At 49.6% G+C, this 13,435-nt stretch overlaps 1 protein-coding gene across 1 annotated transcript in view; it reads left to right on the top strand.

The window, feature by feature from the left end:
- The window catches only part of CNTN5 (contactin 5), a 213,364-nt gene that overhangs the window by 18,262 nt on the left and 181,667 nt on the right, over positions 1 to 13,435 (top strand). Inside the window, exon 2 of the mRNA XM_004689429.2 lies at positions 8,946 to 9,048. Within this exon, the coding sequence (XP_004689486.1) occupies positions 8,951 to 9,048 (98 nt within the window). The 5' untranslated portion in view covers positions 8,946 to 8,950. The remainder of the gene's footprint in view (positions 1 to 8,945; positions 9,049 to 13,435) is intronic.

Raw genomic sequence — 13,435 nt, 5'->3', positions numbered from 1 at the left:
CAGACACACCATGATCAAGGCCAAGTAGTGAAGGCTTGAACTGAAAGAATGTCTGTCGGGTCCTCCCTGGTGGTACAAGAGGTCAAAAACACAGCACTGTGAAGCAACCCGCAGCCACTGCAGTGCAAGTTTGATCCTGGCCAGGGGGGACCCACAGGGAGCAGCAGACCGCCCTGTCTCCCCGCTGCTCCCCTCAGCGGTGGGTTTCAGTGGAGCTGCCTATTCTGCTCCCCCAGTCTGTCTCTGGGGAGTCCTCTCACCCCTGTACCTCTGGCCTGCACCCCAGTTCTTATATGCATTAATATATAAATCATTAAAAAATGTCTAAGAAAAAACATGTATAAGAAATATTATGAAATTTTGGGAGTTGCTCCTGAAACAATCTCAAAATTCAAATGAGATGTTAGAAAAAAATATTTATCAAAGCCAATGCTCTGCTGAGATGTGTGTATCTTTATGATATCTCCCCTCTTCCCTAATTACCTGTTCCTAGCCATATTGTGGATCCATGTCCTCCCCCCATGGAAAGTGTTAATTTCTGCGATTAGCTCCTACTCTCCTACGAACTCCCTGTGTTTCTTCTGCAATGACCATCCTCATCAGTAAACATTCTAGGGCATTTCCTACCTGAAAAGCAGTCCTTTGTTGGCCCTGACCTGAGAGGAACAGCCTTCTGGTTTTCCCCATTGAGTGTGATGGTATCTCTGATGTTTCATGTTATCTTTCCTATGTTACTTCTATCTCTGTTTTTAGAGTTATTCTCATGAAAGAGTATTGAGGCTTTTCAAATACTTTCTTTGCATCTATTGATATGGTCATAAGTTTTCATTTCCTTTTGTTGCTTTGGTGAATCCACTTGTAGAAGTTGAACCATCCTTGCATCCCTAAAGTAAACCCATTTGGTCATGTGTCATGTTCACGCTACTATTCAACATATTTTGAAAGTCCTAACTAGGGCATTTAGGCAAGAGAAATATATAATGGGAATTCAAATTTTGACAGAAGCAGTAAAACATCACTATTTGCAGATGGCATGATAATAAGCATAGAGCCCCATAAATTCTCCCCTAAAAGCTATTAGAAAATGTAAATCAGTGCAGTCAGTGGCAGTCCACAAAATAAAGGTGCAAACGTTACAAATACCCTGTGTTCTTCTATGGAAACAGCAGCCTAGCAGAGAAAGAGATCAAGAAAACAACACCATAGACTATTTTCTCCACTCTGCTAATAGCAAGACTTCTTCCAAAGTGGTCCCAACTATGTCTCCCTTTTCTCTCCTATTTTTTCTTATGTTACTCCTAGGAGGTTTTAATGATGCCACTAAGAGTGTCCACAATGCAAAGCTAGTAGAACGGGTGAGAGGGAACCAAACTCATCACTATCATAATGGCAGTACAGGAATGGATGGCAAAGGTGGATGTTCGAGGCTCAACATGACAGAATTTGTGATTGACTGTGGAGAAACCGAAGGACTTTGTCAGTTTATGCATCCACTAACCTTTTCATCGGCGCATGACCATAGTCCAATAACTTAAAACACAGTATAGATTTTCATAATTGTAGATGAGAAAATTACCTGAAGCACCTCTCAATGCAGAGTCGCACAGCACCAGACACATAAAACCATGCTCAGTTGCGTCACTGCGTCCTCAGCTGCGTGGCCGTAAACAGGCAGATGTACTGATTCAGTCCAGATGTTCTGGAGACAGACTTTGTACCAGCACTGTTTGAGAACACAAAGGGAGCCACAAGAAGTCTCTGCCCTGGTTTTAAAAGCAGATATTAAGCAAAATACTATATTGTGTTCAGAAAAGTGATCCCAACACACTGTGATCAGATGGAAGAATCAATTGTTATTGTGATGCATGTTATAAAGATGAAAAGGCACAGCAAATTCCATCTATAAGGACAGTGGGAGCACAAGCACGTGTATATTTAGAGATGAACAGATAGTCTGTTGGGCAGGGAGTGGGCAGGAAAGACTTCAGCAAAGTTAATATTCGAAGTAGACTCACTTGTCTACAGAATTGGACGTGACTGAATGAATTCAGCTTTGCAGCCAACAGGAACTTTACCAGGGGAGCAGCATGGACTAGTGGGGGGATTGGCCTCATAATCAACATAGCCCATGTTTGAAACACTTACCTGCCTGTCATGTAACAGCTCAGGGACACTGGGTAAGTTCTACGCTCTCTCGCATCCTCTCCTCTTATTTAAGATAGAGGTGATCATATCCACCTCACTTGATGTAAATGACAGCTTAGTCCCACAGACCGAACACAGCACCGAGCTCGAAACAGGTGTTCGATTTGTGTTTATTTCTCCCTCTCACTTCTAGAGTCGTTAACGCACATCGAGCCCTGTGGTGAGGCTGTGATCGTCAACATTCCCCCTCTGCAAGTATGTGTCTTTTGAACCATATCATCCATAGAACATCTGAAATCAGTAAGAGCTTGTAAAATAAAATACGTGGTGAATTGTTTACAGAGCAAATCAGGACCTGGAAAGTTTAGTACCTTGGATGTGTATGCTAACAGGAGGATAGCTGGCTTTCTCAGTAACAAGACTGCAGTGAGAAAACAATCTGTGCCGATGAAAGTGTAAAAATCAACTTTTAACAATATTTAAACAAGTTGTGTGTCCCGTTTCTCCCAGAGTTCTGCAAGCGGGCATCTGACCCGCTGAGCCAGCAGAACGTACTCCCCCAGGGTATTTCAAGTCCCTTGACTTATCGGTCATTATTGTGTGAACATTCGGACAGCTTTGGGTAAGGAACTTTTAGGGAAAGCGCTATTTCTGATGAATGTTAAACATTGAGAAGTGAAGCAGTGCAGGTGACTGTCTTAGGTAGTTGCAAGGCTCACTCAAGTGCGCTAATAAGAGATTTTTTTTTTTAAGATTCATTTATGATACAGAACTAGGGTACAGTGCGGAGATGAGAGGACTTCCCATGGGCAGAGTGGGGAGCAGAACAGGCGGATCCACTGAAACATGCTGCTGAGGGGGCGGCGGGGAGAGAGAGGGTTTGCTGCACCCTGGGGTCCCTCCCTGGCCGGGGACCAGAGTCGCGCTGAGACAGCTGCAGAGAGCTTCATAGTGTGGAGGTTTAACCCATTGTGCCACCAGGGAGGGCCCAGAAGTGCATGTTTTTATAAACATACCATTATGTTATTTTTCCAAGCTGTCGGTGTGCAGGGACGGCGGGAAGATGACCGCTTCTCTTTCAGTCATAGTGGCAAGGACAGAAGCCAATAAAAACTCAGTGATCAGAGGAACATCATCGCAATGTGAAACAACCATTTCGTTTATTGCTGATACTTAGGGACAAGGAAACAAATCTACTGGTTTCTCTGATTTTCGCGCTCTATATCATAGTGATGAAAAACACCTTCCAATAATAAGCCCCTCCAGTGCTCCTCACTCTCCCTACATAAATGTGACTCATGGTGGCTCGTTTACTTGAAGATGACAGAGTTACTGTTTCCTCTTGCGGACATGGTCCCCAGGCCCTTTATGTAGACAGAAGTGGCTCAGATCAAGCAACCAGTTCCGGATAACACACTTGTTGAGGTGCGAAAGCCTCTTGTCTCTCTACCAGGCTCGTGAAAGTGTTACCTGAGAGTGGCTCATCAGAGACTTGAACAAGATGAACGTGGACTTACTTGTCAGCGTTTAACGCTCCCAAAGACTGGCAGTCTGCGCGCTTTGGATACAGAAACCGAAGTGTGCGGTGCGGTGCGCTGCCCACTGGCGACTCCTGGCGTGGCCGGACTCCTGGACCCGCAGCCACGTCAGCATCCTCACCCACTCGGGAAAGCGGCTCCGTGACTGTCTCACAGTCGCAGCAAAGCCAGGGCTGGGCCGGGCCCGCGTCGCCTCTCCGGGCCCCGGGGGGCGACCAGCGTGACCCCGAAGTCTCACATGGCCTGGCCCTGCCCGCCCGCTCAGGTTTCTGACGTCATTCTCACAGCCAGCATTGTCACCACGTGTCACAGGGCTTTCGTTTCCGTGCAGGAGGTTTTCACAGCAAAATAACCACACATCTGTGCTTTCTTAAGACACTGTGATGACAGTAACATGGATATTCCGGTGCTTGGAAATAAAACAATTCGGAAGGTCGCATCTGTGTTTGTGGGGACACAGCCTTGAAGACGCGTCACTGGTAACTTTGACACCTTTGGTTGGAAGGTGCTGCCCGGCCGTGGGCCGTTCTCGCGGGTGCACAGCTCACTGCAGGCCAGTCTGGGCGTTCGCTTTGGTTTTCTCCCTGCTCTTGCGCCCTCTTCCTCAGAGCGCTCCGTTCGCCCCCGTTTGCCCCTTGTAGTCGCTCACCGCAGGGGGCCTGTGTGACCTCAGCCCTAATCAAGCTAGGTGCCTGCTGGCTGCCGCACGGAACCCCACCCAGCTGCCAGCCGCTCTGGGCACGAGCGAATCGGGGCGGAACGCAGCGGCCCTAGCTGGTGTTTATCCCCCCTCAGATTTGGAATCTCTCTCACTGTCCCTCTACAGTCGGTGCAATGCAGTTACATTCCTGACAAAATTCCCCAAAGGAGATCATGCCGCCTCTGTAGGCATCAGCCTCCTCCGGTGGGCCAACCTCCCCGCCCACAGCCTCCAGCCCAGTGCCCTCTTGCAGTCAAACTCTCAACTGCCAGAGTGCTTTATCTGGCTGGTTCTTTGTTTGTTTGTTTGTTTGTTCACTGTCCTCTTTACTAATGTGTGGTTTGTTAGATCTTCTTTTGGAATTTAAAATCTCTACGAAAACGGCGATCTTCAAAATTAGGGCAAAGCTTACCTATGGGTCTGCGGGGCTCCCTGTCCCCTGCACCACTACTACTGTGTCTTGACCTTTGCCTTGCATCTTCAATACGCTTGACTTGAAAGCCAGATGAGTTTTGAGAAAGACGCTGACACGGGGTCACCGCTGGTCAGCTTAAACCCAGAAAGAGAGCAGTTAGAACTTTGTGACTGCATTGAGAAGTCTCAGCTTGATAGGGTATTTATTTTACTGAACTGAGATTAGCTCTCAGCTACATAAGATTAAGGAAGAAGTCAAGTCTCAGCTGACGGTGACATCTTGTCATCACACTCTCTCTCCTTCATCTCTATCTTGTTAACTTTTTTAACTCTACTAAGTTAAAATTTTTTTTTTTTTATTGATCATTGTCTTACATCCAAATAGTGGGTATTTACAGTTTTATTTTCAACATCTTTGACAAGTTTTGCTCAATATCAGCTCTAGTAATGATTCTACATGCTCGTCACTGCCTGGCCACCTCTTTCCACATGTGCAAACTCCAGCAGATGTAGGGTGTGCAAGCTCTTTTTGCTACCAAGGAGGAAAAAGACCTTGACTCTCTCATACCTACTTCAGAAATCCCACTGACCAGCTTTGGCCCAAGTTAGTGATTCCACCGGGGGAGATAGAGCTGTGGGCAGTAACTCCTGTTGAGCTCACATACTGGGAAACGATGCCATGATTGAAAAAATCCAGCCAGACACTGGGCGAAACTTGTTGAAGATGTTAAAAGTAAAAATGTAAATACCCATCATTGGGATGTAAGAAACTGATCAATCAAATCTTTTTAACTTAGTAGTTAATACAAAATGTTAAGGTTTATTGGACAGGAATTCTTAACCCTAAGAATGAGTATTGTTACTAAGAGTGTTGGACAGAAATGTCACATGGAATATCCAGAGGCTGCTTTCCCGTGAACACTGGCCAGTCAGACCTGATCACGGGGTAATCAGAGAAATCCCCACCCCCAGTGCGAACTCCAGTGCACAAGAGTGGAATATCATTTGCCTCACAGCTGAGTCTCAGTGAGGTCAATGTGATTACGGACCGCCCATATTTCAGTCTGCCTGATAAGATTAAGAATCAAGTCAAGATCAAGCTTTGCTTTCTTTAGCAGACCTAAAATTGCTTGGAGAATTTTTAAAGTTTTAGGTCTGTGCCATTGCCCCACCTTTCAAAACTACTTATCACAGGCATGAAGCTGGACCCAGTAGCCTAAATTTTAGTAGCGTTTACTGATTGTTCTGATGTTGGAGGATCTCTGTTCTCTTGGAGAAAGTCTGCTGTAAATCCCCTTCCACTTAGGGAAAAACACCCTAGCTCTTTGTAAGTGGAATAAGTAAGAAAATCAACAGCCATGAATGCTTTGAAGGCAAGTAATGTGCCCTCAGCTGGAAGGCTTCTGTGTAGTAAGAATTAGGGTACTTTGGGGTCATCTTCTAATGGCATGTGATTCCAAAGGAGGCGACCAAGGGACCAGGAGAGAGGTGTGAGAAAGAGAGGATGCCCTTGGAGCAATTTTAATTCAATACTAGGAGTCTCCGAAAGGAGCTTCCTTGACCGAGAGGATGAAGCTAATATTTTGATCTTTGTGTGTGTTGGGAGGCAGTTTCCCTTCGCCTTATCACCAAACTTTGGCCAACAAAAGAAATGGCAAGTGGGGTCCTCCCTGGGGGCGCAGCGGGTTAGAGCGCAGCACTGAGAAGCTAAAGCCACTTCAGCACGAGTTCATCCCCGCCTGCCCCGGAGCTGACCCACAGGGCGCGGCAGACCTCTCCTGACCCGCCCGCTGCTCCCCTCAGCAGTGGACTTTGTCGATCTGCCTGTTCTGTTCCCCACTCTGTCTCTGGTGAAGCCTCTCACCCTCTGCATCTCTGGCCTGTACCCCAGTTCTGTATGAATAAATAAATAAATATTTAAAAAAAAAAGAATGAAAGAAAGAAAGAGATGGCAAGCAAACTGCACCTGCCCCGCGGGCATAGAAGCCGCAACAGAAACGGGCCAGGTGGCCATGGCGGACGGTCAGCGATGGACACAGTGTGTGCAGTTTGCCGGGCTGTGACACTCTGTGATTGAAATTCCTCAGCAGAGATGGCAGGAAAACATCCCTGGCTTTAAGGCCAGAAAATTTCTGTTTTTGACCAATTTCAACCAATAGCTTCCTCCAGAACTCGGGCCAATTACCTGGCCCTTCCGGCTTAGTGAGCTGCACTGACCAGAACGGTGGCTCGCAAACAGCTGCCCCGTGAAATGCAAAACAATTTTTTTTTTTGCTGAAATGACTCAATTGTTAGAGAGCAACAGGTGTCTAGAGAGAGCCTCCTCATGCCTGGTGTACCTCGAGTAAATCCGCAAGAGCCAGTTATTCCGACTGCATTTCAAGGTGGCAAAAGGTGACACCTCCTTGTCAGGACTTTATATATATATAAAGATTTATTTATTCATGCATACAGAACTGGGGTGCAGGCCAGAGGTGCAGGGGGTGAGAGGACTCCCCAGAGACAGAGTGGGGAGCAGAATAGGTGGATCCACTGAAAGCCACTGCTGGGGGGCGGTGGGGAGACAGGGGGGCCTGCTGCGCCCTGCCTGTGGTGTCCCTCCCTGCCCGGGGGTCGAACTGGTGCTGCAGGGGCTGAGGACAGCTTCACAGTGCTGCGCGTTAAGCCCAGGGAGGCCTCACACCCACTGTGAGGGGCCCCTGAGATGAAAACCATCAGCTTTCCTGGGTAGTTACTGCTTAAGTCCGGTGACATCAGCTGCCCGAAGCTGGGAAGCTTAGTGTCATTCTTCTGAGGCCACCCCCAACCCCTGGCACCCCCGGGGCCACACTCAGGCTTCTTTTGTGTTTCCCATCAGGTGTCTCCTCTGTCTCCTTAACACTGCAATTCCAGCCCAGGTCTTTGTGAAGGTTGAACTCACCTATTGCAATAATGTGAAGTTACCAGTTAGCCCTGTAACAAAACAGGGTGGACCCAGGAAAAGGGAGGTTCCGGCTCCCTGCCCCACCCAGAGACAGCTGGAGCTGAGTAGAGGAGAGGAGTCCTGAGGCGTCTGGGGAGAAGGAAGCGGATGGAGCGCCGGGGCCTCCCTCAGGTCACCTTCTGGCTCCATCCGCTTCCTTCTCTTCAGACGCCTCAGGACTCCTCTCCTCTACTCAGCTCCAGCTGTCTCTGGGTGGGGCAGGGAGCCGGAACCTCCCTTTTCCTGGGTCCACCTGTGACAAGCACCGCTGGACATCCAGTGCCCCATTCTAAGCCCCAGTGGCCCCGGTCACTTACACACTGTGCCTGAACGCCCTCCGCTGACCATCACGGCCTCTGACCGTTGGGCTCCATTTGTACTTCAGAGTTTTCCTTGTTTCCTTTCCCTGCCGCCGTGACGGAAACACGGATCTTTCTGTTTCTCACGCAGCCCATCACTTTGCCTTTGCTCCCACATTCCCGCTCACTGCCGTCCCTGCCTTTCCCACCTCCCCTGACTATCACAGTCTACCCCTGTGGACACGCCAGCGACAGACTCACGCACGCGTCGCTGCCTGCCTGCCTCACAGGAGCGCCGCCATGTAGCTCTGCGCCAGCCTGCGTGTGTGCTCCCCGCTGTGTAAGTGGGTACCAGTCAGAGGTGGACGGCACGCTCCATAACTGGCTTGTCTGCATTCAGTATCGTTTGACATCTAAATACTTTATATCGGATACTAAAGCATTGTTATTCCTGCAATGTCTAGCAAAATGCCTTGCATATTGTAGATACCCACTAAATAGACGTTAATTTAATCGGCAAGTCTTTATTTCTTTGGCAAACAAAGTCCTGATTCCATGAGGAGGTCGGCACAATCACAACATTGAAGAATGTCTATATTTATTTCCTCTGGTGCACAATCAGTAAGTGAAACACCAGTGTGGACACTTTCATCAATTGTTATTTCAGATAGTGCTAAGTTACATCCTTTGCGATTTGTGAAGGCGGGCTAGGATGTCACCACGATGAGCCGAGTCTAAGTGTCCTTCTTACATCGATGCAGCCAAGCGTTGGCAGTCACCAAACAGACCACGCCAACCCAGCCGCCGTGCAGCCGGGTGACGTCTTCAGTACTGGAAATAAATCGTGTCGTTCATTTTATGCTTAAAGACTATTCTCTGTTTCCCAGGTGTGATGGGAGAGTATGAGCCGAAAATCGAGGTTCATTTTCCAGTTGCGCTTCCAGCCGCGAAGGGAACGACCGTTAGGATGGAGTGCTTTGCACTTGGCAAGTGAGTACATGCTCTTCACGATTAGACACAATTGTTTATTGAAATGTGACGTATCTTATTTTTGGGTCACTAATTTGGTTAGGTTTCATTTTCCTGAAACTCCTTAGTGGCTCTGGGCTTTTTAAAAGAAGTAAATGGGAACTGATGAAGTAGCCAATTAGAATTATTCTTCTAGTCTTTCCTCTGAACAATAATGCATAAAATTTTGCTATTTTTACATAGCGGAAACTTCTTCAAATAAAAGTGGAGCTTTATATCTCTGTCGACTTGCTTAAAATTTCAGGATCAGTCATTTATTTCATTCAACGTGATACAGATGAAAGGAAGATGAAAGAAAGAGCTGCTGTGTGTTCCTCATGTGTAGGGTTTAGCTTCTGATAAGATACAGACGAGCATTAAAAACCATCAGGCCACCAGTCACAGTGAACCGATCGGTTATTTGAACAGCTCCTAAAATGATGATGACATAACAGTAGCGCCGGCTGTCGGTCTGTGCAACATGGAATCATTCCCGGATCAGAAAGACGGTTTATACCACACTCTAATGTCTGCTGTTCAGATTCAATTTCTGAGGGTTTTAATCCCTTGATATATAATCACTCGTCAGTGAGGTTTATAATATGCACGTTGGGCATGAGGGCCAGAGTGGGATTGTGATGATATTTGATTAGTGCATTATGATTTATTTTCAACAGTGTTGTTATTTTGGTTTTTAAGGTGATAAGACCTCAGGGTCCTTTCTAGACTCTGTAATTACAATTTGCATAAATGCATCTCTATCAGCTACTAATCATTTAGCTTCAGTTGTTGTGAGCTGACTCCCGCAACATAACCACAAAGTGCTTGAAGATGAAGCATGCTATATAAATGTGCTTATTAAAGTAGGTTTAGCGTGTGGGTGAGAGAAATGTTAGTAAGGATGAAAAATTCATCGAGCAGCTCTCCCTGGTGGCGCAGCGGGTTGGAGCGCTGCACTGTGAGGCTGAGCCCAGCCCTGGCAGCTTCAGCGCGAGTTTGATCCCCACCCCGGAGGTGACCCACAGGGTGCGGCAGACCCCTCCTGTCTCCCCGCTGGTTCCCTCAGCAGCATATTTCAGTGGATCTGCTTGTTCTGCTCCCCACTCTGTCTGTGGTGAGTCCTCTCGCTGCCCCTGCGCCTCTGGCCTGTGCCCCAGTTCTTTGTGCATAAATAAATCAATCTTTAAAAAAGAAAAAGAAAAATTCATCTAGCAAGGGAAGTCAGGGGCCTGACACTCCATGTTATCTAATCTCAAGACTGAAATAGCTCATGGGAGCCGCTCCATTTGAATGTAAGGAGAAGCAGCATTGTGAGAGACCAAAATCAAAGTAAATTTCTGTGTGGCTCCTATTTCAAGCAAGAAATGCTCCAAGGAAAATGCATTTTAAGAACTTAAAATTCAGCAAGAAGTATTTGGGGAGATGTATGATCAGGCCTTCCAAGCCCAAAGTGTCTGTTATCAAGGTGACCCGCCCCCAAGTCCTGTCTCACTTCCAGCCACCCGTGTTGCTGTGGAGTGTGCCGAAAATGTCCCTACTAAGAAGCCCAATTCTATGAATACAAAAACAACATATACCTACTGCCTTGATGCCAACGGCTTTAGTATATAATCCTGCAGTTAAATAATTCTTAGCTGCCAGAGTTTACACTAACAAAGGGAAATTGTATTGTAAAACTAATTAGAGAACTAGATTTATAGAGAAAAAAAAAAAAAACAATGTGGGATATCTCCCCAGGCAGCCTTATTTCATAAGACAGAGGCGTTCGCTTTCGGAAGGCTTGAAATATGCTTAGTAAATGGGTCCGAAAAGCCCCCGCATTGTGGGTGGGATCCAACAGTCAAGTTATGTCCTTCGGATACTCTCCCCTCTCCAACCTCGCCTCTCCTTTGCTACGTCCGCTCCCAACCCATAAAAAAGCAGATACATAAATAAGTAGAGCCACAGAGACAAAGCACGACCTTCCGAAATGCTTCTGCCCCCCTTTGCTGTCCTTTCTGTGAAATGTCACAGCCGTGGGAAACTGAAGTGCGCGAGGAGGCGCCTCCTCGTCTGGTCTCTGCCTCAAAGGGAGGCCGCACAGTCTGCAGACAGCTGCCCGAGGGGAGCCGCTCTGGGCTGCAGCCGCCCGCCCCGGCCCGGGGCCTCCCAGGGCGCCCTTTCTGGGGGAGACGTTCACTGCTTATCTTTCTGTTCCAACTTTGAACGGACAGTGAAGAACGCGAATGGCCAATTCTCTTCCCCCTGAATTTCCTCTCCCGTGGCAGGATCCATGAGCCTTTGATAAGCCAAAATGAGAAAGACCTTTGATCGTTCTTTGAAAACCCAGCAGAATAGGGGCCCACTGCTCACACACTGTGCTCCCTGCCCTTGAAAAGCGCGTCTCTCTCTCTGGAGGGCTGTCAGCAAGGGGCTCAGTTTCCCAGAGGAGTAAGTGAAAGCCGTTTGTTTGCACAGGTAGATCAAAGTTAGGTAAGCTGGCACTGTGTCTGTATCCTTAAAGGAAATTAGCAGAAATAACGAATCTCAGGTTTTCGAGTTTCACTACCTCTTGATAGTATCCAAGTTCACCAGCCTGCCTAACTGGAAGCTAAGTGGGAATTCGCTAGGGGAGCGATAGGCTGGGAGCTGACCTCTGAAAAGGCCCTGCTTAGGTCTGAAGTGAGCAGAAGCCGGGGTGTCTCAGGCCGCTGCAGGTCTGGGTCACGGGGCGCTGGTTAGAGGCCCAGCGCATGCCCCCGGCGTCTGCAGGCCGAGGCGAAAGGCGCTGAGACACGCCTGTGTCGGCCCACGTCCAGAAGTCTGACTTCCCAGAAGGAGAGCTGCTCGCAGGGGACCCGCAGGAAAACAAGTGAACAAGGCTTCCAGGCAGACAGTAAGGCGCAGACGCGGCGTGAAGATGCAGTTGGGAGGACCCCGGAGCTGATCTCGGTTTCCGCACCCCGGGACTGAGATTCCAGCAGAATGGGCTTAAACTAGCAGAATTAGATCCGGCAGTGCAGGAGTTCCTGATGAAAAAGTTGTTGCAAGGAAAAGGGGAATCAGCAGAAGCGAGGAAGCTGCTCCCCACACCACCTCTGAGATGTAATAGTCCCCATTTGTCGCCGGTAATTCAGATGTAATGTTTCCTGAGAGGAGACAAATGGCCCGGGTCAGGGCTGGAAATGAAAATTTTAAGCGTTCTTGTTTTGCCGGCTGCTCACCCGCCCACTCGCGCTCCGTATTGGAAGCAGGAGGGGAAAGCCAGGCTGGCTTCATCAGCTGCCTGCCGGCGGCATCCTGCCTGCGAAAGTTCTTTCTTAGAGCGTTGCGGCACCTGCAGAAAGCAGAAGGGGAGAGCGCGGCCTTCTCTCCCTCAGCCTCCATCCCCAGACCTTGCTGAGGGGAGGACGGGCGCCTGGCGTCGCCCTGCTCTGCGTTCAGACACTGAGCGCAATACCCTCGTGGGAAGGGGAGTGCAGCTGGGAGGGCCCGAGGAAGAACGCCCCGCGGACCCTGATCAATACTTCATGCCGCGCGTTCTCTCCGCCGCGTGTAACTCAGAAGGGGGGTGCTTCCGGCGGGTTGCGCTGGGTGTTTGAGCCGCCTGGCGTGAGTTGGCACCTAGGCCATGCAGAGTAAAGCGACATCTTTACAGCATTGAACTAGTAACAGCAGGAGGCAGCTTCCATCTCCGGGACTGGGGTGGGGCGCCGGTGGGGGAAGAGCTGGAACTATTGAAGCTTCCACGAATCCCTCAAGGCGGAGTCTAGACCTCCGGGAGACCCCAGCCAGGGCCGGGCAGGGCTCCGAGGTGGACCCCAGGGGCGCTGTCCTGCGGCGTGCAAGGACTCAGACCAGTCATGCCAGGACCCCCGGGGGACGCCTGGCCAGGACCCGCCACGGGGAGTCGCCAGCCAGACGGATGCCCGAGGGGACACGCACATGTGGCCCCTCTCATTCTCCTGGCGTGGGTCTCCCGCCGCCGGCGTCCAGGGCGACGTGAGCGACTGTCCTGGGCGTGTGTCCTGAGCCGAGTCCAGGGTGGGGCCGGGAGATGCCGAGTGAGGACGCGCAGCTGCCCTCGGCGCACGCTGGCGTGGTCTTCGCCGGCCCCTCGCGGGCTCCGTCCCCTCCTGGCGCTGAGGCTCTGTCACGAAGACCCAAGAGCGCATCTGGATGGCTGCAGGCCCATCCCGCCTCAAGGCCGCCGGGGGCTCGTCCCTGGGAGCCCCTTCTGCGCCTCGAGGTCGCTCGTCTGCCCCTTGGAACTGCTCGCCACGCTCCTCTGCAGCCGCCACCGCCGTCCTCTTGCCTGCACTAGGTCGCCTCTTCCTGGGCTGCCGTCCACGCAGGAGTAGCCGCCTGCACAGCGTGGCCCGTCCACGCA

Source organism: Condylura cristata, unplaced genomic scaffold (assembly GCF_000260355.1).
Source record: "Condylura cristata isolate star-nosed mole 26May11 unplaced genomic scaffold, ConCri1.0 scaffold00025, whole genome shotgun sequence".
Taxonomy (NCBI): domain Eukaryota; kingdom Metazoa; phylum Chordata; class Mammalia; order Eulipotyphla; family Talpidae; genus Condylura; species Condylura cristata.
The sequence above is the reverse complement of the archived record's forward strand: the minus strand, read 5'-3'. Positions and strand labels throughout refer to the sequence as shown.